The 26550-nt window shown below is 44.7% G+C and overlaps 1 protein-coding gene across 1 annotated transcript in view; it reads left to right on the forward strand.

The window, feature by feature from the left end:
- Positions 1-1926: 1926 nt before the first annotated feature.
- Positions 1927-26550, forward strand: part of CFAP92 (cilia and flagella associated protein 92 (putative)) — a 72294-nt gene continuing 47670 nt past the window's right edge. Inside the window, exons 1-7 of the mRNA XM_067043089.1 lie at positions 1927-2000; positions 2601-2896; positions 9866-10056; positions 10692-10911; positions 16712-16843; positions 17765-17840; positions 25161-25282. Coding sequence (XP_066899190.1) covers positions 2635-2896; positions 9866-10056; positions 10692-10911; positions 16712-16843; positions 17765-17840; positions 25161-25282 — 1003 coding nt within the window. The 5' untranslated portion in view covers positions 1927-2000; positions 2601-2634. The remainder of the gene's footprint in view (positions 2001-2600; positions 2897-9865; positions 10057-10691; positions 10912-16711; positions 16844-17764; positions 17841-25160; positions 25283-26550) is intronic.

Below are 26550 nucleotides of genomic sequence, written 5' to 3' on the forward strand. Positions count from 1 at the left end.
ACCGCTTCCTAAGCCCCACCCCTGGAGAATCAATCCTACAGGTCTGGAGTGAAGCCTCAGCATTGAAGATGTGACATGACCCTGGGTGATTCTCGTGCACATCCAGGACCAAGGCTCTTGGGTCTAAGACCTCTCAAGCCTGAGTTCAGGGCCTCCCCACAGGAGATGCTGGGGAGACTGGCTGCGGCCCTTGGTAACAAGGTGATCGAGGACCCCTTGGAGCAAAACCAGCCTCAGGCAGCAGGTGGCACCGGACGGGCAGGAGGCCTGCTCTCTTTCCCAGGGAGGGTGGTTTCACTGACCGGCTCTTGTGACTGGGACCTTTTGGGAGCTGGTGTGTCCTAGTCGCCTTTTCCCCTGGCAACCCTGGGCGTGTCTTTTTAGTACTTCCTCGCTTATGGACGGTAGTCTGCAGGCTGCTGGACAGGGTGTCCTGGCACTCAGTGGTGAAACTTGAGTCCTTCTCCCCAGGGGACCTCACCGCCATTTGGAGACTTCCCCTCACAGCTGTTCTGGAGGTTCAGTTTTTTTAGACTGACCGAACCCGAGGACCGTCGGAGGGCCCCCGTCAGTGAGCAGTATTCTGGAACACTGGACTGCTGTCCCCAGCCCCTGGGGACGGCCTCGGGAGGTGGGCATTGCAAGGCAGGGGGCTTGCGTCCACAGTTTTGCTCTTTGGCCACGGGTAGGTTGTGTCTCAGCTCAGAGCCTCAGTTTCTGCAACAGCTAAGTGTGTGTCGAGATTCCGCGCCCATTCGCTTGAACAAACTACTGCCCAGGGGCTCGGTCGCGGGGCCCCCGTGTGCCACTCCAGCCTCCTCATCCCTTCCCTGAACTTGCCACCCATTTTCCCTCCGCTTGGCCTTTGCATATGCTGCGTCCTCTGCCTGGAATGCCTTCTCTTGCTTTCCTCGCCTGGCAAACCCCACACTTTGGCTTTTGTCACCTCTTCCGTGAAGCCTGCCCCAACCCCTCCGGACAGTCTCTCTTCTGCGATGTGTCCCTCCGCCGCAGCCCCTTTGGTGGTCTGTGGTCTTCTACATCGGGGGCAGCAGCTAGGGGTCTGTCATCTGGGAGTGGGGGGCAGGGTGTCCGTCAGATGGTCTGGATTTCAATCCACTGCTGCCATATACCTGTGTGACCTCAGGCAAATCGCTTCACCTCTCTAAGCCTCGTTTTCCTCATCGCTGAGTTCGGGGCTCACGATGACTAAAAAGAATTCTCATGGTATTTGAAGGACGTCAGTGACAGAAGCAGAGTCTATGCCAAAGAGGGATGGGGTGGGGGGTGGGGTCGGTTCATCTGAGTTTGCAGAGCCCAGTGCTTCCTTTGCCTTCATCAAAGAACGGGGGGGGGGCGCTGATGGAGCTGTAGTGGGAAGCTGGCAACGCCTCTCCCCTGTACTGCAGGTAAGGCTCAGGCGCATAATAGGTGCTCAAATTCAGAGCACGAATTCCTTAAAGACTGAATGGGGGCTTCCCTGGCGGTCCAGTGGTTAAGATTTCGCCTTCCAGTGCAGGGGGTGCGGGTTCGATCCCTGATCGGGGAGCTAAGATGGCACATGCCTCACGGCCCAAAACACACAAAACACAAAAAACCAAAACATAAAAAGCAGTGTTGTAAACCATTCAATAAAGGCTTAAAAAATGGTCTACATCAAAAAAATTTAAAAACCGCGACTGAGTGGGTAAGCGAATAACTGAAGGCACGAAGGCAGCTGGTTCTGCATTTGTATACACCTCTCTGCCGGACCTGTCCGGGCACCTGGCCTGGGACGAGCGGCTGAGGCGGGGAGCCCCGCCCCCAGGAGAGGAGCCCCGCCCCGGGGCTGCGGCCACGCGCGTCTCCTAGCAACCGGCAAACAGAACGGCGAGGCGGCTGCCCGCGCGGACAGACCAGGTCCTCTGCGCGTCCTCGGCGAGGAGGCTGTGCAGCTGCTGTGCGAGCTGCCCGACGCCGTCGTCTGAGCCCACGCGGCTGCCCGGCGCGTCCGCTCACAGGTGCCGCAGGTACCCCCCCCCTACTCCGCCCCGTCCCCCGCTCCAGCTGCGCTGCCCCTTCTTAGCGTTTGCTGGCGTGCGGCGTCCACGCAGGGCGCTAGTGCGCTGAGCCCAGTACTCAGTGCTCGGTCGGGGCTTGCGTCGGGGTCCTCGCCCTCCTTGGCCTCACCAGGCTCTTGGGCGTGCTGTCCCCAAACCAAGGTCATATTGTGCTTTGGCACAGCTAACCCGAGGCCCTCACCCCCCACCCCCTCCCTTGTGGTTCTTGGGGAATTGCACTCACCTGGAGCAGGCGTTCCAGACGTGCTGAATGATTAACTTTGATCGTGAAAGGAGGAACAGCTGGGGCCGGGGGGCGGGGAGGGCGGGGCTCAATTTGGAGGCCCTGGCTTTGCTGATTATCACGATTACTGCCGGCCCCATTCTCTGAGCTTCGTCTAATCTTTGTTGAGTGCCCGCTGTGTGCCAGGCAGTGTCTGAGGCCTCGGCTGGGCAGCCCGGAACAGGACAAGGCACGGGTGGAGGGGGGGAGTTGGGGGCAGGCAGGGCTTCCCACCTGGGAGCAATGGTGGTGACGGCAGTGCCTTTGTTTCCTTGCAGCCGGGAGTGCTGGCCGCGCGGGCCGCCCTGCAGCATGAGGCTGCACGCCTGTGAGGGGGAGGTCGAGGGCCAGGTGAGCGTGGGGGCCGTCTCCTCTGTGGGCGGCTTTGACCGGTCCGGCAGCGAGTGTGAAGCGGAGGGGAACCTGACGGTTAGGGTGGGGGCGCGGGAGTCGGCCACCGGCCACCAGTGCAGCGGCGCGTCCTCAGGAGGGCCTGCCAACGCCTTCGACTCCGACGCGCCCCACGCCGTCCCCTGCAAGTTCATCATCTCTCTGGCCTTCCCAGTGACCGCGGGTAAGTGTGACAGCAGAGACGGAGTGTAGGGCACCCGTGCTCCCTCCTGCTGGCTCCCTAAGTAGGGTGGCCGGTGACAGGAGCAGAGGTCCGGAAAGAAACTGCCACTTTAGGGCCCACTGTGGCCCAGGCAAGGAACAGTTGTATGGGCTTCCCACACTCCATCCTCTCAGAACCCCAAGAAGCAGGTGATGTTATTTTTGCTTTTTGCAAATAAAGAAATGTTGGAGAGGTTAAGGCATGTTTTTCCCCCGTAAGCTGGGGGGAAGCTGCACACATCACCTAATTCCTTGTTTAAATACAGATTCTCAGATGACTGGATCAAAATCCCTGAGTGCAAAGGTAATCAGCTACTGCCAAAAACTGCTGTGTAGCAAACGCAAACAACTCCCCATTTCATTGGCTTCAAACAGAAATCCCTGTCCTGGGTGAGCGGGCCAGCTGATCTGGGCTGGGCTTCCTGCAGTAGCTCTGCCCTGCTTGTGTCTCTCATCCTCCTCTCGGATGTGTGGGCAACCCAGACGCATTCCTGTCATAGAAAGGCAGGGCACAGAAGAGGGCGAGCCCAGTCACCCCCCAGCATCTTCAGGTCTTTGGACACCTCCCTCCCACCTGCAGACATTTTATTGGCCAAAGCAAGGCACATGGTTGAACCCCAAGATTAAGGGCAGAGAAAAGTATTCCACTTTTTTTAAGGTGGACTGTCTTTTTTAGTATCAGGTTTTTAATTGAAATATAGTTAATTTACAGTGTTGTCTTAGTTTCAAGTGTACAGCAAAGTAATTCAGTCATACGTTCTTTTTCAGATTCTTTTCCATTGTAGGTTGTTACAAGATATGGAGTATAGTTCCTTGTGCTATACAGTAGGTCCTTGTTGTTTATCTATTTTATATACAGTGGTGTGTATATGTTAATCCCAACCTCCTAATTTATCTCCCCTCCCCTACTATCCCTTTTGGTAACCATAAGTTTGTTTTCTATGTCTGTGAGTCTATTTCTGTTTTGTAAATAAGTTCATTTGTTTCATTTCTTTAGGTTCTGCATCTAAGTGATATCAGATAATATTTGTCTGAGTTACTTCACTTAATGTGATCGTCTCTAGGTCCATCTATGTTTCTGCAAATGGCATTATTTTATTCTTTTCATGGCTGAGTAATATTCCATTGTGTATATATACTGCATCTTCTTTATCCATTCTTCTGTCACTGGACATTTAGGTTGCTTCCAGGTCTTGGCTATTGTGTACAGTGCTGCTATGAACACTGAGGTGCATGTTTGTTTTTGAATTAGAGTTTTCTCAAGATCTATGCCCAGGAGTGGAATTGCAGGATCATATGGTAACTCTATTTTTAGTTTTTTAATGAACCTCCACACTGTTCTCCACACTGGCTGCACCAATATACATTCCCACCAACAGTGTAGGAGGGTTCCCTTTTCTCCACACCCTCTGCAGCATTTACTGTTTGTGGATTTTTAATGATGGCCATTCTGACTGGTGTGAGGTGATGCCTCACTGTAGTTTTGATTTTTCATTTCTCTAATAATGAGTGACCTTGAGCATCTTTTTTTAAACATCTTTTTTGGAGTATAATTGCTTTACAATGGTGTGTTAGTTTCTGCTTTACAACAGTGTGAATCAGTTATACATATACATATGTTCCCATATCTCTTCCCTCTTGCGTCTCCCTCCCTCCCACCCTCCCTATCCCACCCTCCCTATCCCACCCCTCTAGGTGGTCACAAAGCACCGAGCTGATCTCCCTGTGCTGTGGCTGCCTCCCACTAGCTCTCTAATTTACGTTTGGTAGTGTATATATGTCCATGCACTGACTCACTTCGTCCCAGCTTACCCTTCTCCCTCCCCATATCCTCAAGTCCATGCTCTAGTTGGTCTGTGTCTTTATTCCCATTCTACCCCTAGGCTCTTCATGACATTTTTTTTTCTTCTTAGATTTCATATATATGTGTTAGCACACGGTATTTGTTTTTCTCCTTCTGACTTACTTCACTCTGTATGAGAGACTCCAGGTCCATCCACCTCACTACAAATAACTCAATTTTGTTTCTTTTAATGGCTGAGTAATATTCCATTGTATATATGTGCCACATCTTCTTTATCCATTCATCTGTCGATGGACACTTAGGTTGCTTCCATGTCCTGGCTATTGTAAATAGAGCTGCAATAAACATTTTGGTACATGACTTTTTTTGAATTATGGTTTTCTCAGGGTATGTGCTCAGTAGTGGGATTGCTGGGTCGTATGGTAGTTCTATTTGTAGTTTCTTAAGGAATCTCCATACTGTTCTCCATAGTGGCTGTATCAATTTACATTCCCACCAGCAGTGCAAGAGGGTTCCATTTTCTCCACACCCTCTCCAGCATTTATTGTTTCTAGATTTTTTGATGATGGCTATTCTGACTGGTGTGAGATGATATCTCACCGTAGTTTTGATTTGCATTTTTCTAATGATTAATGATGTTGAGCATTCTTTCATGTGTTTGTTAGCAATCTGTATATCTTCTATGGAGAAATGTCTATTTAGGTCTTCTGCCCATTTTAGGATTGGGTTGTTTGTTCTTTTGTTATTGAGCTGCATGAGCTGCTTGTAAATTTTGGAGATTAATCCTTTGTCAGTTGCTTCATTTGCAACTATTTTCTCCCATTCTGAGGGTTGTCTTTTGGTCTTGTTTATGGTTTCCATTGCTGTGCAAAAGCTTTTAAGTTTCATTGGGTCCCATTTGTTTATTTTTGTTTTTATTTCCATTTCTCTAGGAGGTGGGTCAAAAAGGATCTTGCTGTGATTTATGTCATAGAGTGTCCTGCCTATGTTTTCCTCTAAGAGTTTGATAGTGTCTGGCCTTACATTTAGATCTTTAATCCATTTTGAGTTTATTTTTGTGTATGGTGTTAGGGAGTGTTCTAATTTCAACTGTTTTTTTTTTTTTTTTTTTTTTTGCGGTACGCGGGCCTCTCACTGTTGTGGCCTCTCCCGCTGCGGAGCACAGGCTCCAGACGCACAGGCTCAGCGGCCATGGCTCACGGGCCCAGCTGCTCCGCGGCATGTGGGATCTTCCCGGACCAGGACACGAACCCGTGTCTGCTGCATCGGCAGGCGGACTCTCAACCACTGCGCCACCAGGGAAGCCCTAATTTCAACTTTTACATGTATCTGTCCAGTTTTCCCAGCACCACTTATTGAAGAGGTTGACTTTTCTCCACTCTATATTCTTGCCTGCTTTATCAAAGATAAGATGACTATATGTGTGTGGGTTTATCTCTGGGCTTTCTATCCTGTTCCATTGGTCTATATTTCTGTTTTGTGTTTTTTTTTTTTTTTTTTTTTTTTGTGGTACGCAGGCCTCTCACTGTTGTGGCCTCTCCTGTTGCGGAGCACAGGTTCTGGACGTGCAGGCTCAGTGGCCATGGCTCACGGGCCTAGCCGCTCTGTGGCACGTAGGATCTTCCTGGACCGGGGCATGAACCCATGTCCCCTGCGTCAGCAGGCGGACTCTCAACCACTGTGCCACCAGGGAAGCCCCTGTATTTCTGTTTTTATGCCAGTACCATACTGTCTTGATTACTGTAGCTTTGTAGTGTAGTCTGATGTCAGGGAGCCTGATTCCTACAGTTCCATTTTTCGTTCTCAAGATTGCTTTGGCTGCTCAGGGTCTTTTTTGTTTCCATACAAATTGTGAAATTTGTATGGAAGAAATGTTTGAAAGAAAACTACAGGCCAATATCACTGATGAACAGATATGCAAAAATCCTTAACAAAATACTAGTGAACAGAATCCAACAGCACATTAAAAGGATCATACACCATGATCAAGTGGGGTTTATTCCAGGAATGCAAGGATTCTTCAGTATATGCAAATCAATCAACGTGATACACCATATTAACAAATTGAAGGATAAAAACCATATGATCATCTCAATAGATGCAGAAAAAGCTTTCGACAAAATTCAACACCCATTTATGATAAAAAACCTGCAGAAAGTAGGCATAGAGGGAACTTTCCTCAACGTAATAAAGGCCATATATGACAAACCCACAGCCAGCATCATCCTCAGTGGTGAAAAACTGAAACCATTTCCACTAAGGTCAGGAACAAGACAAGGTTGCCCACTCTCACCACTCTTATTCAACATAGTTTTGGAAGTTCTAGCCACAGCAGTCAGAGAAGAAAAAGAAATAAAAGGAATCCAAATTGGAAAGAAGAAGTAAAGCTGTTACTGTTTGCAGATGACATGATACTCTACATAGAGAATCCTAAAGATGCCACCAGAAAACTACTAGGGCTAATCAATGAATTTGGTAAAGTAGCAGGATACAAAATTTATGCACAGAAATCTCTGGCATTCTTATACACTAATGATGAAAAATCTGAAAGTGAAATTAAGAAAACACTGCCATTTACCATTGCAACAAAAAGAATAAAATACCTAGGAATAAACCTACCTAAGGAGACAAAAGACCTGTATGCAGAAAACTATAAGACACTGATGAAAGAAATTAAAGATGTTACAAATAGATGGAGAGATATACCATGTTCTTGGATTGGAAGAATCAACATTGTGAAAATGACTCTACTACCCAAAGCAATCTACAGATTCAATGCAATCCCTATCAAACTACCAATGGCATTTTTTTACAGAACTAGAACAAAAAATTTCACAATTTGTATGAGCATCTTTTCTTGTGCTTGTTGGCCAACTATATGTCTTCTTGGAGAAATGCCTACTTATGTCTTCTGCCCATTTTTTCATTGCATTGTTTGTTTTTTTTGATATTGAGCTGCATGAGCTGTTTGTAAATTTTGGAAATTAATCCTTGTTGGTAGCTTCATTTGCAAATATTTGCTCCCAGACCTTAGGTTATCTTTTCATTTTGTTTATGGTTTCATTTTCTGTGTAAAAGCTTTTAAGTTGAATTAGGTCCCATTTGTTTATGTTTGTTTTTATTTCCATCACTCTAGAAGACGGATCCAAAAAAATATTTCTGCTATTTATGTCAAAGAGTGTTCTGCCTATGTTTTCCTCTAGGAGTTTTATAGTATCCTGTCTTACATGTAGCTCTTTAATCCATTTTGAGTTCGTTTTTGTGTATGGTGTTAGAGAATGTTCTAATTTCATTCTTTTACACGTAGCTGTCCAGTTTTTCCAGCACCACTTACCACTTACTGAAGAGACTGTCTCATCTCCAATGTATATTCTTGCCTCCTTTGTCATAGGTTAATTGACCATAAATGCGTGGGTTTGTTGCTGGGCTCTCTGTCCTGTTCCATAAATCTCTGTGTCTGTTTTTGTGCCAGTACCATACTGTTTTGGTCCCCATAGCTTTGTTGTATAGTCTGAAGTCAGGGAGCATGATTTCTCCAGCTCCATTCTTTCTCAATATTTCAGGGTCTTTTTTGTTTCCATACAAAGTAAAAAATTTGTTGTTTTAGTTCTGTGAAAAATGCCATTGACAGTTTGATAGGGATTGTGTTGAATCTGTAGATTGCCTTAGATATTATGGTCCTTTTAACAATGTTGACTTTTCCAATACAAGAACATGTGGTATATCTTTCCATCTGTTTGTGTCATCTTTGATTTCTTTCATCGGTGTCTTATAGTTTTTGGAGTACAGGTCTTTTGCCTCCTTAGGTAGATGTATTCCTAGATATATCAAGAAGTATTCCATTTTTTGATATGTCTTTTTTTGTTGTTCTGCCTGAAATATCTCCCCATGATGATTAATTTCAACTCCTCCTTGTAGTTCTGTTGATGGTTGCTTCAGATATTTTGGAGGCTATTTGGTTAGTTGTATACCATCTTTTAGAATTGACCTATCTACTTGGTGAATTGAATTTTTGGTCATTGTGTGTCACCTCCTCTATCCATAATGGTGCTTTTTATCTTTGGTCGGTTGATATCAAGCAAAAGAGCATGGAAAAAGACATCTGCAAATACCACACAAAAGAAAAGTGGTGCTTATTTGATTACCTTTAATCCTCACATCTCTTGCAGCATCTCCTAGATTTGTTTTTTTTAGTTTGGCACTTATTCCAAAGGTGTTTACAAAATAGATCGCTGTGCCGCTCAACTTATGAGACCTTGCCTGAGAGTATTTTTATGGCGCCAGTACCTTCGAAGGATCTATCTTTGGCTGGATATAAAATTCTAGCTTCAATGTTTTTTCCTTCAATACCTAAATAGTTATGAATTTATTTACGAATGTTTATGTAAGTTGTTTACTTAAGAGAAATGAGATCCTATGTATCCTGTTCTACAACTTGCTCTTTAAAAATGTGATGGTACCTCTTAGATATCTTACAAGATATGAGCAGACCTGGTTTTACTTTGTTGTCATTTGTTTTAAACACCGATATAGTATTCCATCGTATGTGTCTAATTTATCCTACCCTGTGTTGGAGGGTTTTTTTTGTTTCTTTTTTTTTTTTTTTTTTTTTTTTTTTTTTGCGGTACGCAGGCCTCTCACTCTTGTGGCCTCTCCCATTGCGGAGCACAGGCTCCTGACACGCAGCCTCAGCGGCCATGGCTCACGGGCCCAGCCGCTCCGCAGCATGTGGGATCTTCCCAGACTGGGGCACGAATCTGTGTCTCCCGCATCGTCAGGTGGACCCTCAACCACTGTGCCACCAGGGAAGCCCCTGGGTTTTTTTAAACCTGCCTCTTACTGTTGAGACCAGGGGCAGGCAGGTAAGTGCCTACAGTAAAAAAATTTAAGGAGATGCTCACCTCAGAGTTATGCGCTATAATTCTGCACACTGGCTTCCAGCCCTGGGGCTGCTCCTCTGGTGGCTGGGAGGACCAGACATGCATCTTAACTCCAAGCGGGCGGCAGTGGGGAGTCTGCACACGGCACCTCCTCCAGCCTTGGGCTCTTCTTTGTTCTAGGGAATCGTGGAGACGGGTCTGCTTTCCCACGTGAGGTTAGAAGTCTCATTACGTCTGTATCTTCTAGGTCACAAAGGAAAATATTCCAGTTTGGTTGAAAAATATAGGACACACCCTAAAATGGACAAACCTAGTGCAAAGGGTCTCCATTACTACCACATCGAGTACTTCCTCCTGCCTGATGATGGGGAGCCTAAAAAGGTCGATGTGGTGGTGTATCCAGCCTTGGCCAAAGTGTTCCTGGATTCAGGAATAAAGGTGAGTGTGTGTGTGTGTGTGTGTGTGTGTGTGTGTGTGTGTCCGTCCCTGCATATAGTCTGATACCCACAAGAAATAGCAAGAGCCACAAAGGATGCTCACTTCCCCTGGAACTTGCTAGAAATGTAGGATCTTGGTCGCCACTCTGGGCCTACTGAAGGGGAATCTGCACGAACCTAATACTATTGATAGCAACTCTATGATTTTCTATGAAGGTATTTTTACCTAATAATTTCTTTGGTGTTTCGAAAATTTTGGCAGCTCTTGTTATTTCTTTCTGTGTGTACACGTGAGTACGTGTGTACACGCACACGCACGTGTGTGTGCACACCCACCACCCACACACGCACGCACACCTCCGCCTGGGGCAGGGCTCTGGGGCAGGATGGGGGGTCCCTGGGAGGGACACTCTTTGCAGGGAGTTGCTTTTAGTTTATTTTTCCGAGCAACTCAGAGGTATGCAGACCCCTGTCTGTGGCCCGCATTTCCTGATTCCCTATGTGAGTTGGGAGCCAGGAGGGGGTGGGATGTACAGACAGACAAGCGGAAGGCGGGCCCTGCCACATCGTGGCAGCGGTCAGATCTCGGCCTCTGAGCTTTCAACGCTGAGAGTCTCTTGTTGTCCTTTCCCACAGACCATCAGGCCATGGCAAGAAGGGGACAAGGTCTGGGTGTCGTGGACCCAAAGTTTTACCATCAACGTGACAAAGGAGTTACTAAAGAAAATAAATTTTCACAAAATCACCTTGAGGCTCTGGGACACCAAGGACAAGCTTTCGAAAAAAGCCAAGCATTATCGATTAAAACCTTCTGGGTTTCTGGAAGACGCAGGATCTTTTGGTAAGTCAGGCATTCGTGTTTGATTTGAAATGTTTCCAGAGGCGTGTGGCTTCTCACCGCTAACAGCAGAAAAGGCAGCCAGCATCTCCTCGTTTGGTGCACCCGGTTTTCCTGGGGCCCACGCTGGGTTCTGTCAGCACAGGGACACCCCCTCCCTCCAGGACATGTGCGGCGATGGGAAGGGCGCCCCAAGTCTGTGTGCCGCCCGCCCGTCAGCCACCGCCCTGGGCAGTGCGGAGGCAGGCACCCGCCCCTGGCCTGCATCCCAGGAAGAGTCTGGTGTGCTCCCTGAACAAAAAAATGAGAGGCTATCGAGAAACGAAACAGAAAACTCAAAAGTCCCACAGCCCTGTTTCCATTAGGCCCTTCAGACTCTTCCTCGTGTAAAGATTGTATCAGTGCCAGGAAGTCTCCTTTCGAACTCCCCTCAAAGGAGAGAGGCCTAGGTTGAAGTCAGGCAGCTGAATGGAACCCTGTCTCCATCCTGAGCGAATGGTGACCTTGGGTACCTACTTCGTCTGGCCAGGTGCCTGGGGGCAGGGTGGTGGGCGTGCGGCCACCCTCCCCCCGCGATAAGGAGGATTGCATTGCGTAGAGGGGATGTTAAAACTGTAATAAAATGCTGCCCCTTAAAATATGCAGCGGCATTCTTGTAAGATACATCCCAGTTTTCGGAGATATTAGAAGATGAAGTCGACGTGCTTCAGAGAATGGGTGGAATGAGGTGCGGTTACGGCTGCTGCTCGCGGCTTCCAGACAAGTACAACCCTCCCCACTTTCCATGAGCAAAGTAGGCCTGGACTTGCTTGTAGCGAGAGGCAGCGCCAGAATCAGAACCCAGTTTTGTGTGACTGGAAAGTTTTTTTCTCGGGTTTCCAGCCTGCCCTCCTCAAAGAGCCTTCCTGACCTTGGGGGCTTGGGGCTTCTGAGTTTTAATCTTTCATTGCTATCCCGGGTTTCTTGCCCTCGGCAGTGTTGGCATCTCGGGTCGGGTCGTTCCTTGTTGCAGGGACCGTCCTGGGCACTGGAGGACTGTTAGGAACATCCCTGACCTCTACCCACTAGATGCCAGGACTAGCCTCCCAGCTGTGACAACTAGAAATTTCTTCAGACATTGTCCGCAGGTGCAAAATCACTCCTGGCTGAAAATCACCGATTTGCCTCTAAACTGCTAGTCCTGGGTGAGAAAATGGGATGGAAGTTCTATTTTCTTACTTGGACCAAAGGAAAGACCCGTGTCCTCAGAGCGTGGGCTCTAAACCACGTGCATTGGACACACTTGGAGTGCAGCCTCAACGCAGATTCCAGGGCTTGCCCCAGAGCTGCCGAGCCCAAATTTCTGGTAAACATCTGCCTGGCAGTGGGCTAACCCTGGAGCAGAGGTGCCAGGGTAGGTATACCAGGAGGACTTCCTGGAGAAGGGGCCATGGAGACAAGTTTGGAAGGGTAAATGGAATCAGCTGGCAGGAAAAGGGAGGAGGAAGGGTGTCACGGGCCCTTCATTGAGGGCCCTTGGGCCTTTTGCTGTGAGCGTCCTTGGGGCCTCTGCTCCTCCATGAACCCTGTCCCACGCCTGGCGTCACTGCGTCTTAAGTTAACTAATTTTTTTCCGTTAAAAATATCAGTGTGGGGCTTCCCTGGTGGCGCAGTGGTTGAGAGTCCGCCTGCCGATGCAGGGGACACGGGTTCATGCCCCAGTCTGGGAAGATCCCACATGCCGCGGAGCGGCTGGGCCCGTGAGCCATGGCCGCTGACCCTGCGCGTCCGGAGCCTGTGCTCTGCAATGGGAGAGGCCACGACAGTGAGAGGCCCGTGTACCACAAAAAAAAAAAAAAAAAAAAAAAAATCAGGGTGTGTTCACTTTGCAAAACAATTTAGAAGTAGATTAGCCAAAGGGAGAAAAAATTAAAATCATATGATGTCTGAGCAGAGACAGCCATTGCTAACATTTTCCTGTGCGTTTTACAACTGGGTACAAAATTTTAACAAAGACGGATCCAGTGTACATACTGTCTTAAGTCCTGCCTTTTTCCACTTAAGAAGTTATCTTTTTTTTTATTTTGGAGGAGCTTTTTTTAAATCAATATATTTTTAATTGAAGTATAGTTGATTTACAATGTTTATTGCTGTACACTAATGTGATTCAGTTATTTGTGTATACATTCTTCTTTTTAAAAATATTCTTTTCCATTATGGTTTATCACAGGATATTGACTGTAGTTCCCTGTGCTATACAGTAAGGCCTTGTTGTTATCCATTCTATATATAATAGCTTAGATCCGCTAACCCCAACCTCCCACTCCATCCCTCCCCCAGCCCCTCCCCCTTGGCAACCACAGGTCTGTTCTCTATGTGTGTGAGTCTGTTTCTGTTTCATAGATAGGTTCAGTTGTGCCATATTTTAGATTCCACATATATGATATCATATGATGTTTGTCTTTCTCTTTCTGACTTACTTCACTTAGTGTGATAATCTCTAGTTGCATCCATGTTGCTGCAGATGGCATTATTTCATTCTTTTTTATGGCTGAGTAATATTCCATTGTATACATGTACTGCATCTTTTTTTTTTAACATCTTTACTGGAGTATAATTGTTTTACAATGGTGTGTTTCTGCTTTACAACAAAGTGAATCAGTTATACATATACATATGTTGCCATATCTCTTCCCTCTTGCGTCTCCCTCCCTCCCACCCTCCCTATCCCACCCCTCTAGATGGTCACAAAGCACAGAGCTGATCTCCCTGTGCTATGTGGCTGCTTCCCACTAGCTATCTATTTTACATTTGGTCGTGTATATATGTCAGTGCTACCCTCTCACTTCATCCCAGCTTACCCTTCCCCCTCCCCATGTCCTCAAGGTACCACATCTTCTTTTTACGTTCATCCATTGATGGATATTTAGGTTGTTTCCATGTCTTGGCTATTGTGAATAGTGCTGCTGTGAACATAGGGATGCCTGTATCTTTTTGAATTATAGTTTTGTCTCAATATATGCCCAGGAGTGGGATTGCTGGATTGTATGGTAATTCTATTTTTAGTTTTCTGAGGAACCTTCATACTGTTCTCCATAGTGGCTCCCACCAACAGGGTATGAGGGTTCTGTTTTCTCCACATCCTCTCCATTTGTAAGACATTTTAATGGTGTCCATTCTGACCAATGTGAGGTGGTACCTCACTGAAGTTTTGATTTGCATTTCTCTAATAATTAGCAGCATTGGGCATCTTTTCATGTGCCTCTTGGCCATCTGTATGTCTTCTTTGGAGAAATGTCTATTTAGGTCTTCTGCCCATTTTTGGATTGGGTTGTTTTTTTGTTGTTGTTATTGAAGTGTATGAGCTGTTTGTGCACTTTAGAAATTAAGCCCTTGATGGTTGCATCATTTCCAAATATTTTCCCCCAATCTGTAGGTTGTCTTTTCATTTTATTTATGGTTTCCTTTGCTGTGCAAAAGCTTATGAGTTTGATTAGGTCCCATTTGTTTATTTTTGTTTTTATTTCTATTGCTTTGAGAGACTGACTTAAGAAAAGATTGGTACGATTTATGTCAGAGAATGTCTTGTCTATGATGTCTTCTAGGAGTTTAATGGTGTCATGTCTTATGTTTAAGTCTTTAAGCCATTTTGAGTTTATTTTTGTGTGTGGTGTGAGGGTGTGTTCTAACTTCATTGATTTGCATGCAGCTGTCCAACTTTCCCAGCACCACTTGCTGAAGAGACTGTATTTTTCCCATTGTATATTCTTGCCTCCTTTGTTGAAGATTAATTGACCATAGGTGTGTGGGTTTATTTCTGGGCTGTCTGTTCTGTTCCATTGATCCATATGTCTGTTTTTGTGCCGGTACCGCACTGTTTTGATTCCCGTAGCTTTATGGTATCATCTGAAGTCTGGGAGGGCTATGCCTCCTGCTTTGTTCTTTTTCTTCAGGATTGCTTTGGCCATTCTGGGTCTTTTATGGTCCCACATGAATTTTAGGATTATTTGTTCTAGTTCTGTGAAAAAGGTCATGGGTAATTTGATGGGGATCACATTAAATCTGTAGATTGCTTTGGGTAGTATGGCCATTTTAACACTATTAATTCTTCCAACCAAGAGCATGGGATATCTTTCCATTTCTTTGAATCCTCTTCAGTTTCCTTTATTAATGTTTTATAGTCCTCAGTGTATAAGTCTTTCATCTCCTTAGTCAGATTTATTCCTAAATATTTTATTTTTGGGGGTGTGAGTTTAAAAGGGATTGTTGTTTACATCCCCTATCTGATATTTCATTGTTGATGAAGAACTTATCTTCTTTTTAAAAAAATTTATTAAATTTATTTATTTTTGGCTGCGTTGGGTCTTCGTTGCTGCACGTGGGCTTTCTCTAGCTGCGGCGGCTCTTCGTTGCGGTGCATGGGCTTCTCACTGTGGTGGCTTCTCTTGTTGCAGAGCATGGGCTCTAGGCATGTGGGCTCAGTAGTTGTGGCACGCGGGCTCAGTAGTTGTGGCACATGGGCTCTAGAGCACAGGCTCAGTAATTGTGGTTCAAGGGCTTAGTTGCTCTGTGGCACGTGGGATCTTCCCGTACCAGGGCTGGAACCCGTGTCCCCTGCACTGGCAGGCGGATTCTTAGCCACTGTGCCACCAAGGAAGCCTGAGAAGTTATTCTTGAAACTCCTGTTTCCTGGGAGCAGAGACACAAGAGGCCAAGGGAATGGGAAGTTCATCACCTGTGAGAACTTGTCAGCTTTCAGCCTCCTGGTCTTGAACGGACCATCCCAACAAGAGTTAGCATCTTCTTCTCTTAAATCTGCTCAGCCCCTTGGTTTGTCAGTACTGTCAGACAAAGACCGTCTGAAGCCCCCCAGGTCATGGCTGACTCCTGTTGTGCCCTCAACTCTTGGCCACGCCCCACCCAGCACCTACTTGGTGTCACTGCCTGCGTGTTGCTCTCTGGAGTTCTCTAGGCCTCAGCTGCCTCTTCTCTCTGCACCCACGTTTATTTTTGTCTCGTCTCTCCTGCAGCGCTCCCTGACCTTCCTGTATCACCCCTCCGACCCTCGCACTTCACTGTTCTGCAGCTTTTCATGGCCGCCCCGTGCCTTTGGGAAGCAAGTCTGACATCTGAGTCCAGCCTCGAAGGCGTCGTGAACCTTGCTACACACGCCTGCTTTCTCATCGCTGCTGTCACCTTCACACCTGCTCCAGCCCTGCTCCCTGCAAACACTAGCCTTTTCCCCACTGTAGGGCTTGCCTTCGGGCATCAGGGGCTCTTAGCCTAAGCTCTTGCTCCAAGAATGGTGAAGCCTCCTTCAGCGCTGCATCCCGTCACATCTCTCTTCTCTCCGCATCTCCCTTCAGCATCCGTCACTGCCCTTCGTTCGCTCCTTTCCTCTGCTCGTCCTTCGCTGCACGCGTGTTGGCTGCTGCTGTGTGCGTGCAAAGCCCCACGCTGATAGACGAGAAGGACACGGAGGGGTGGCCCCCTCGCTGGGGATTGTGCTCACCTTGGTCAAGGATCGGCTCGCTGACCACGGGAGGGCGACTTAATCGTCAGTCAAATGGGGAGGCGGTGACGCCTTTTCTTAGAGCGCCGCGTGAACATCGAATGCAGCAACAGATACCGAGTGCTTAGTGACCTAGTCTGGGAGCAGCCGCTGCCGGTTGAGGTTTGCATTTCCTGGCGTTTTGAAGCAGCTGCCCAGGCAGCAGCTCCAGGAGGGCAGCGGCCTTGTCTCCCTTATTAGTCCAGCACAGAAGAGTGACTGTCACAGCGTGGGTATCAGGGTGTATTTCTGATTGAGTCCGTGATGCTTCCTTCTCCTGCATTCTAGAGGAGGTGAAACATTTGGTTTTAAGTCAGAGAAGATCGTCCGAACAGGGCATTCACGTCAAAGAGAAGCTGCACCAGGACCGCGCACCAGGGAAGCCAGAAAAAGCAAGAGAATGCCTCACGTCTGGACGTGGTGAGTGGAGAGCGCGGCAGGGAAGGTGGTTGGTTGGTGGCGCTGGAGCGGCGCGTGTGCAGTGGCCGCGCTGCACCCCTTCACCCTGCGAAGCGGGCGCGGCTCTCCCTGCACGACTCTTGCGTCGTGGATTCTTGTCCTTTCATTTTTGTGACTTACCAAAAACAAACAAACAAACAAACAAACAAACCCTTTCCTAGCCGTGGAAGTTAGGTACCTCTTTTTTGTTTGTTTTTTTAGAATATTCACTGAATATGGTGGGTTGGCCAAAAAGTTGGTTGGGGTTTTTTTTCCGTAAGATGTTATAAAAGCATAAAACAAGCAGGGAAAATAATCTATCGTTCCGTCACCAGGAACAAAGGTAATATTTTGGGTTATCACATTATGGCAACTCCTTTGTCTTTGTGCTAAGGTTGTTTTTTTTTTTTTTTTTTAACATGGATGAGGTTATTCTGGACACATAATTTTCAGTTCTGAGATACTACATCACATGCACTGTCCTGTTTCCTTAAGAACTTTCCGCAAACTTCGTCTGTGGTGACTTTGCACTATTTCCTCTGCCGGCGGCACTGTAATTTGCTTAACTCTTTCCTGTCGGTGGGAGCTGAGGAATCTTGGGGGGGCGTTTTCAGTATTCTCTGCGGTGCTGAAGTGGACAGTTGAACAGATGATAGACTTTTCTTCTTTTTTGCTCTCTGGGGTGGGTTAGATAAGGACTTTGAGGGCTTCTCTTGCCTCCATTTGTCCAAAGAAACCATAGTTCTTCCGTGTGTTCATTCATTACTCCCGTATTATCGACAGAGCTTGTTACTGAATGCTTGGCGACTGTTGCCTGGGGGCTGGCATTGCATGTGCCTTAGCGAACGCGTATAGAGCAGGAAGTTTGGCGACGCTGGCTAATGTCACCGGCTTCTCACCCAGCAGGAAAGGCACCTCTTCCCAAGAGCACCGAGGAGTACGAGGAGCTGCTCAGGACGGAAGATCTTGACCCAGCACAGTAAGGACGGCCCTGCGTTATTTTGGGGTGCGGGAGTGGAACCCCCTCTTGTAAGTGCCCCACAGAGCCTCACCCAGAGTCAGGTCGATTTGGGGTCACTTCAGTTATGTTCGATCGCACGCGATCCAGCTGAGGTGAACGGAACGGAGAGAGGCGTGCTGTGTCTTGGAGTGTGTTTTGTGCACCGGGCCCCGGGCTTTTGCGTGCGTTACTGTCTCGCGTGCGTTTAATCACCAGCGTTATCGCTCTGGGGGGGGGTATTAGCATCTCCCTTGTCGCCACAAAGTGACCGAGAGCTCACGTGATTTTTGCAGAGTCACGAAACTAGAATTCTTGGTCACCCTGAGGGTGTCGGTAACGCCGGGATCCCAGCCCACACCTTCAGGTGACAGAGTCCACAGCCTTTCCCGGCGGGAGAGCGGTTGCTCTTGGGGCCTCCTGTAGCCTAATGCGGGGCTAGCAAGGGAGGCTTCTCAGCTGCGGCGGGGACTCAGGGAGAATGGAGGCCCAGCGGGTGGCTTGACGGGGTAGCACGGGAAGAACCAGAGAACATGTCATGTTTTTCGAAAATTTTATTGAATTATAGTTGATTTACAGTGTTGTGTTAATTTCTTCTGTACAGCGAAGTGACTCAGAACATGTTTTAAAGTGTTGATTAAAAAATTTTTTGCAGGAATTTACAGATTAATTTGGGGAGAATTGACTTTCTTCCCCTAGAATATATATATATACAAAACATCTTTATTGGAATATAATTGCTTTACAATGGTGTGTTAGTTTCTGCTTTATAACAAAGTGAATCAGCTATACATATACACATGTTCCCATATCTCTTTCCTCTTGCGTCTCCCTCCCACCCTCCCTCTCCCACCCTCCCTCTCCCACCCCTCTAGGTGGTCACAGAGCACTGAGCTGATCTCCCTGTGCTATGCGGCTGCTTCCCACTAGCTGTCTATTTTACGTTTGGTAGTGTGTATATGTCCACGCCACTCTCTCACTTCGTCCCAGCTTACCCTTCCCCCTCCCCGTGTCCTCAAGTCCATGCTCTAGTAGGTCTGCGTCTTTATTCCCGTCCTGCCCGTAGGTTCTTCATGACCTTTTTTTTTTTCTTAGATTCCACATATATGTGTTAGCATACAGTATTTGTTTTTCTCTTTCTGACTTACTTCACTCTGTATGACAGACTCCAGGTCCACCCACCTCACTACAAATAACTCAGTTTCACTTCTTTTTATGGCTGAGTAATAGTCCATTGTATATATGTGCCACGTCTTCTTTATCCATTCCTCTGTCAATGGACACTTAGGTTGCTTCCGTGTCCTGGCTGTTGTAAACAGAGCTGCAGTGAACATTGTGGTACGTGACTCTCTTTGTGATTTTTTTTGTTTTTTTATGCCTGTGTGGACAATGATAATAATCCAATAGTATCATCAACAACAGATTTTTTTTACTTTTTGAATTTTATTTTATTTATTTTTTTATACAGCAGGTTCTTATGAGTCATCAATTTTATACACATCAGTGTATACATGTCAATCCCAATCGCCCAATTCAGCACACCGCCACCCACCCCCTGCCGCTTTCCCCCTTTGGTGTCCATACGTTTTTTCTCTACACTTGTGTCTCAATTTCTGCCCTGCAAACCGGTTCATCTGTACCATTTTTCTAGGTTCCACATACATGCATTAATATACGATATTTTTTTTCTCTTTCTGACTTACTTCACTCTGTATGACAGTCTCTAGATCCATCCATGTCTCAAAAAATGACCCAGTTTCGTTCTTTTTTATGGCTGAGTAATGTTCCATTGTATATCTGTACCACAACTTCTTTATCCATTCGTCTGTCGATGGGCATTTACGTTGCTTCCATGACCTGGCTATTGTAAGCAGTGCTGCAATGAACATTGGGGTGCATGTGTCTTTTTGAATTATGGTTTTCTCTGGGTATATGCCCAGTAGTGGGTGGGATTGCTGGATCATATGGTAATTCTATTTTTAGTTTTTTAAGGAACCTCCATACTGTTCTCCATAGTGGCTGTGTCAATTTGCATTCTCACCAATAGTGCGAGAGGTTTTCCTTATCTCCACACCCTCTCCAGCATTTGTTGTTTGTACATCTTCTGATGATGCCCATTCTAACTGGTGTGAGGTGATACCTCATTATAGTTTTGATTTGCATTTCTCTAATAATTAGTGATGTTGAGCAGCTTTTCATGTGCTTCTTGGCCATCTGTATGTCTTCTTTGGAGAAATGTCTATTTAGATCTGCCCATTTTTGGACTGGGTTGTTTGTTTCTTTAATATTAAGCTACATGAGCTGTTTATATATTTTGGAGTTTAATCCTTTGTCCACTGATTAGTTTGCAAATATTTTTTCCCATTCTGAGGTTATCTTTTCGTCTTGTTTGTAGTTTCCTTTGCTGTGCAAAAGCTTTGAAGTTTCATTAGGTCCCATTTGTTTATTTTTGTTTTTATTTCCATTACTCTAGGAGGTGGATCAAAAAATATCTTGCTGTGATTTATGTCAAAGAGTGTTCTTCCTATGTTTTCCTCTAAGAGTTTTATAGTGCCCGGTCTTACATTTAGGGCTCTAATCCATTTTGAGTTTATTTTTGTATATGGTGTTAGGAAGTGTTCTAATTTCATTCTTTTACATGTAGCTGTCCAGATTTCCCAGCAGCACTTACTGAAGAGACTGTCTTTTCTCCATTGTATATCCTTGCCTCCTTTGTCATAGATTAGTTGACCGTAGGTGTGTGGGCTTATCTCTGGGCTTTCTATCTTGTCCCATTGATCTATGTTTCTGTTTTTGAGCCAGTACCATATTGTCCTGATTACTACAGCTTTGTAGTATAGTCTGAAGTCAGGGAGTCTGATTCCTCCAGCTCCGTTTTTTTTCCCTCAAGACTGCTTTGGCTATTCGGAGTCTTTTGTGTCTCTATGCAAGTTTTAAGATGATTTGTTCTAGTTCTGTAAAAAATGCCATTGGTAATTTGATAGGGATTGCATTCAATCTGTAGATTGCTTTGGGTAGTATAGTCATTTTCACAATATTGATTCTTCCAATCCAAGAACATGGTATATCTCTCCATCTGTTGGTGTCATCTTTAATTTCTTTCATCAGTGTCTTATAGTTTTCTGCATACAGGTCTTTTGTCTCCCTAGGTAGGTTTATTCCTAGGTATTTTATTCTTTTTTTGCAGTGGTAAATGGGAGTGTTTCCTTAATTTCTCTTTCAGATTTTTCATCATTAGTGTATAGGAATGCAAGAGATTTCTGTGCATTAATTTTGTATCCTGCAACTTTACCAAATTCATAGATTAGCTGTAGTAGTTTTCTGGTGGCATTTTTAGGATTCTCTATGTATAGTATCATGTCATCTGCAAACAGTGACCGTTTTACTTCTTCTTTTCCAATTTGTATTCCTTTTATTTCTTTTTCTTCTCTGATTGCCATGGCTAGGACTTCCAAAACTATGTTGAATAAGAGTGGTGAGAGTAGACGTCCTTGTCTCCTTTCTGATCTTAGAAGAAATGGTTTCAGTTTTTCACCACTGAGTATGATGTTTGCTGTGGGTTTGTCATATATGGCCTTTACAATGTTGAGGTAGGTTCCTTCTATGCCCACTTTCTGGAGAGTTTTTTTTTTTTTATCATAAATCGGTGTTGAATTTTGTCAAAAGCTTTTTCTGCATCTATTGGGATGATCATATGGTTTTTATTCTTCAATTTATTAATATGGTTTATCACATTGATTGATTTGTATATATTGAAGAATGCTTGTATCCCTGGGATAAATCACACTTGATCGTGGTGTATGATGCTTTTAATGTGTTGTTGGATTCTGTTTGCTAGTATTTTGTTGAGGATTTTTGCATCTATATTCATCAGTGATATTGGTCTTTAATTTTCTTGTTTTGTAGTGTCTTTGTCTGGTTTTGGTATCAGTGTGATGGTGGCCTCATAGAATGAGTTTGGGAGTGTTCCTACCTCTGTAATTTTTTGGAAGAGTTTGAGAAGGATTGGTGTTAGATCTCCTCTAAATGTTTGATACAATTCACCTGTGAAGCCATCTGGTCCTGGACTTTGGTTTGTTGGAAGATTTTTAATCACAGTTTCAATTTCATAACTTGTGATTGGTCTGTTCATATTTTCTATTTCTTCCTGATTCAGTCTTGGAAGTTTATACCTTTCTAAGAAGATGTCCATTTCTTCCAGATTGTTCATTTTATTGGTATAGAGTTGCTTGTAGTAGTCTCTTAGGATGCTTTGTATTTCTGCGGTGTCTGTTGTAACTTCTTTTTCATTTCCAATTTTATTGATTTGAGTCCTCTCCCTCTTGATGAGTCTGGCTAATAGTTTATCAATTTTGTTTATCTTCTCAAAGAACCAGCTTTTAGTTTTATTGATCTTTGAAATTGTTTTCTTTGTTTCTATTTCATTTATTTCTGCTCTGATCTTTATGATTTCTTTCCTTCTGCTAATTTTGGGTTTTGTTTGTTCTTCTTTCTCTAGGTTCTTCAGGTGTAAGGTTAGATTGTTTATTTAAGATTTTTCTTGTTTCTTGAGGTAGGGTTGTATAGCTATAACCTTCCCTCTTAGAACTGCTTTTGCTGCATCCCATAGGTTTTGGATCGTTGTGTTTTCATTGTCATTTGTCTCTAGGTATTTTTTGATTTCCTCTTTGATTTTTTCAGTGAGCTCTTGGTTATTTAGTAACATATTGCTTAGCCTCCATGTGTTTGTGTGTTTTATGTTTTTTTCCCTGTAATTCATTTCTAATTTCATAGCATTGTGGTCAGAAAAGATGCTTGATATGATTTAAATTTTCTTAAGTTTCCTGAGGCTGGATTTGTGACCCAAGATGTGATCTATCCTGCAGAATGTTCTGTGCACACTGGAGAAGAAAGTGTAATCTGCTGCTTTTGGCTGGAATGTCCTATAAATATCAATTAAATCTATCTGATCTCTTGTGTCATTTAAAGCTTCTGTTTCCTTATTTATTTTCACTTTGGATGATCTGTCCATTGGTGTAAGTGAGGTGTTAAAGTCCCCAACTATTATTGTGTTACTGTTGATTTCCTCTTTTATAGCTGTTAGCAGTTGCCTTATGTATTGAGGTGCTCCTATGTTGGGTGCATATATGTTTATAACTGTTATATCTTCTTCTTGGATTGATTCCTTGATCATTATGTAGTGTTCTTCCTTGTGTCTTGTAACATTCTTTATTTTAAAGTCTATTTTATCTGATATGAGTATAGCTACTCCAGTTGTCTTTTGATTTCCATTTGCACGGAATATCTTTTTCCAGCCCCTCACTTTCAGTCTGTATGTGTCCCTATTTCTGAAGTGGGTCTCTTGTAGACAGCATATATATGGGTCTTGTTTTTGTATCCATTCAACAAGCCTGTGTCTTTTGGTTGGAGCATTTAATCCATTCACGTTTAAGGTAATTATTGATATGTATGTTCCTATGACCATTTTCTTAATTGTTTTGGGTTTGTTTTTGTAGGTCCTTTTCTTCTCTTGTGTTTCCCACTTAGAGAAGTTCCTGTAGCATTTGTTGTAGAGCTGGTTTGGTGGTGTTGAATTCTCTTAGCTTTCGCTTGTCTGTAAATCTTTGATTTCTCCATCGAATCTGAATGAGATCCTTGCTGGGTAGAGTAATCTTGGCTGTAGGTTCTTCACTTTCATCACTTTAAGTGCCAATCCCTTCTGGCTTGTAGAGTTTCTGCTGAGAAATCAGCTGTTAACCTTGTGGGAGTTTCCTTGTATGTTATTTGTTGTTTTTCCCTTGCTGCTTTCAGTAATTTGTCTTTTTCTTTAATTTTTGCCAATTTGATTACTATGTCTCGGCATGTTTCTCCTTGGGTTTATCCTCTGTGGGACCCTCTGTGCTTCCTGGACTTGGGTGGCTATTTCCTTTCCCATGTTAGGGAAGTTTTCGACTATAATCTCTTCAAATATTTTCTCGGGGCCTTTCTCTCTCTCTCCTCCTTCTGGGACCCCTATAATATGAATGTTGTTGTGTTTAATGTTGTCCCAGAGGTCTCTTAGGCTGTGTTCGTTTCTTTTCAGTCTTTTTTCTTTATTCTGTTTCGCAGCAGTGAATTCCACCATTCTGTCTTCCTGGTCACTTATCCGTTCTTCTGCCTCGTTTATTCTGCTATTGATTCCTTCTAGTTTATTTTTCATTTCAGTTATTGTATTGTTCATCTCTGTTTGTTTGTTCTTTAATTCTTCTAGGTCTTTGTTAAACATTTTTTGCATCTTCTTGATCTTTGCCTCCATTCTTTTTCCAAGGTCCTGGATCATCTTCACCATCATTCTGAATTCTTTTTCTGAAAGGTTGCCTATCTCCATTTCATTTAGTTGTTTTTCTGGGGTTTTATCTTGTTCCTTCATCTGGTACATAGCCCTCTGCCTTTTCATCTTGTCTGTCTTTCTGTGAATGTGGTTTTTGTTCCACAGGCTGAAGGATTGTAGTTCTTCTTGCTTCTGCTGTCAGCCCTCTGGTGGATCAGGCTATCTATGAGGCTTGTGCAAGTTTCCTGATGTGAGGGACTGGTACATGACTCTTTTTTTCCCTTTTTTTTTTTTTTTTTTTTTTGTGGTATGTGGGCCTCTCACTGTTGTGGCCTCTCCCGTTGCGGAGCACAGGCTCCGGACGCGCAGGCTCAGTGGCCATGGCTCACGGGCCCAGCCGCTCCGCGGCATGTGGGATCTTCCTGGACCGGAGCACGAACCCGTGTCCCCTGCATCAGCAGGCAGATTCTCAACCACCGCGCCACCAGGGAAGCCCATGACTCTTTTTGAATTATGGTTTTCTCAGGGTAGAGAATTGACATTTTTACATTGCGAAGTTCTCCCATCCATGATCATGGTGTATCTTTTCACCTAATTCAGCTCCTCCTTTATGACTTTTAATAGGGTTGATTTTTTTTTTCTTCCTATAGATGTTGTGGATAATTCCTGTAAAAGAATTCCTGAATATTTTAGAGTTTCAGTTCCTTTTTATAAAATATATTATTTTTTCCATCATAAATGATAATGCAAGTTTGTCTGTAGACTGGCAGCCTCAGCATGACTGGGAGCTTGTTAGAAATGGGAATCTCAGGGCCACCCCAGGTTTGCTGAACCACAATCTGCATTTTATTCAGTGATTCATATGCATGTTGAAATTTGAGAAGCACTGGGTTAGAGGAATGCAGTGTTATATTTTAAAAAATCTGCTTACATGCAGTCCAGTAAATAGATTCTTAGATCTGGTCCCTGATTTTTCTCACTTTCATTTATTTTTCTCTTTGTGAATTTTCTAGATGTGGTACTTCAAGACCAGTTATTTCTTTGGGAGGGGCCACCACGACGGAGATGCAGGAGTTAATTGAGAGGCCGTCATTTAGCAGCTTAACAAACTTGTTGGAAAAGCAAAAATTTCAAAGTAAGTTAGGATGGGACTTTGGAAATTTATAGTATAACTAGATCTGGAAAAGAATGGTGAAATATTTCAAATTCAGGATCCTTCCATCAGGTTCAAATATTATTCAAAAGTAAAAACTACTACATGCAATATTAACTTACCTGGTCCATCTCACCTCATCTGTCCGTCCGTCCATCCATCCATCCATCCATCCATCCCATCCCATCCCATCCCATCCCATCCCATCCTTTCCCACTCCACCAATATTTCTGTGCTCCTGGTCCATGGGGGGGTGTGTGTGTGTGTGTATGGGAAACATGAAAATCTCTAATATTGACCAGCGACTTCCAGATAAATAATTACACTTCTATGTGATAGATGCTGTGTCGGGTGGGTATGTGGGATGTGCCGGGATGGAGAGACTCTCTTTGGAAGATGAGAAGCCATTTGCTTCTTACGGTGGAATGAGGGAAATGGCACTCCTGAAAGCATGTGATCTGAGTGTCCGACTCCCAGCAAGGACCCTCGGGTCCCTGAATGTACCTCCTCGTTCTTGGCCTAGATCTCCTCAGCAGTGTTTCAGCAAGCGGTTGTGTTTCCAGTATGAGATGGAAAATTCTAGAGGCGGGGCACTTGCTTCCCATTTCCCATTCATTGAGCTGTAACTGCTGCAAATCGTTTCCTTAACCCTCAGTCACCCTGCTTTTCCCGGTTCTAGTCCAACCCTGAAGCTTCTGGAGTCAGGCTCCTCATTGGCTATGGGAGATGTAGGGGAGTAACATCAGTCCTGTTTTTCAGGCCCTAAAAGACTAGGAACACCTTGCAACTCCTTCCGAGTTTTCTCTTTCCAGGTTAAACAGCCTCAGTGCTTTTTAATGTCCTTTAAGCATTTTAATGAGGTTTTCAAGCCATGCTTTTTTTTTTCGAAGTAGAGAAAAGTACACAGAAAAATGTACAACAATGTACCCACAATTTAGGTATTAATATTTTGCCATATTTCCTTTATTTCTTTCTTGTTCCTTTTTTCTTTTCTTTCTTTCTTTTCTGTTTTTTTTTTTAAGAAATAAGAGGCTACAGATACAGTTTACGCGCCCTTGGCTTCCCGTGCTTCTGAGAAGCGTACAGCCACCCTCGCCTAGAAATCGGTGTAACCCCCCTGCCCCCCTCTTTCTCACACGTTCACGCAACATTGTAGTGATTTTTGGTTTCGTGAGTTACAGAAATGACTTCACGCATGCGTATTTAACAGCAACATGCTCTTTCTCTCGACTTTATTTCTGAGATTTATT

The sequence above is a fragment of the Kogia breviceps genome, chromosome 10 (assembly GCF_026419965.1).
Source record: "Kogia breviceps isolate mKogBre1 chromosome 10, mKogBre1 haplotype 1, whole genome shotgun sequence".
NCBI lineage: Eukaryota > Metazoa > Chordata > Mammalia > Artiodactyla > Physeteridae > Kogia > Kogia breviceps.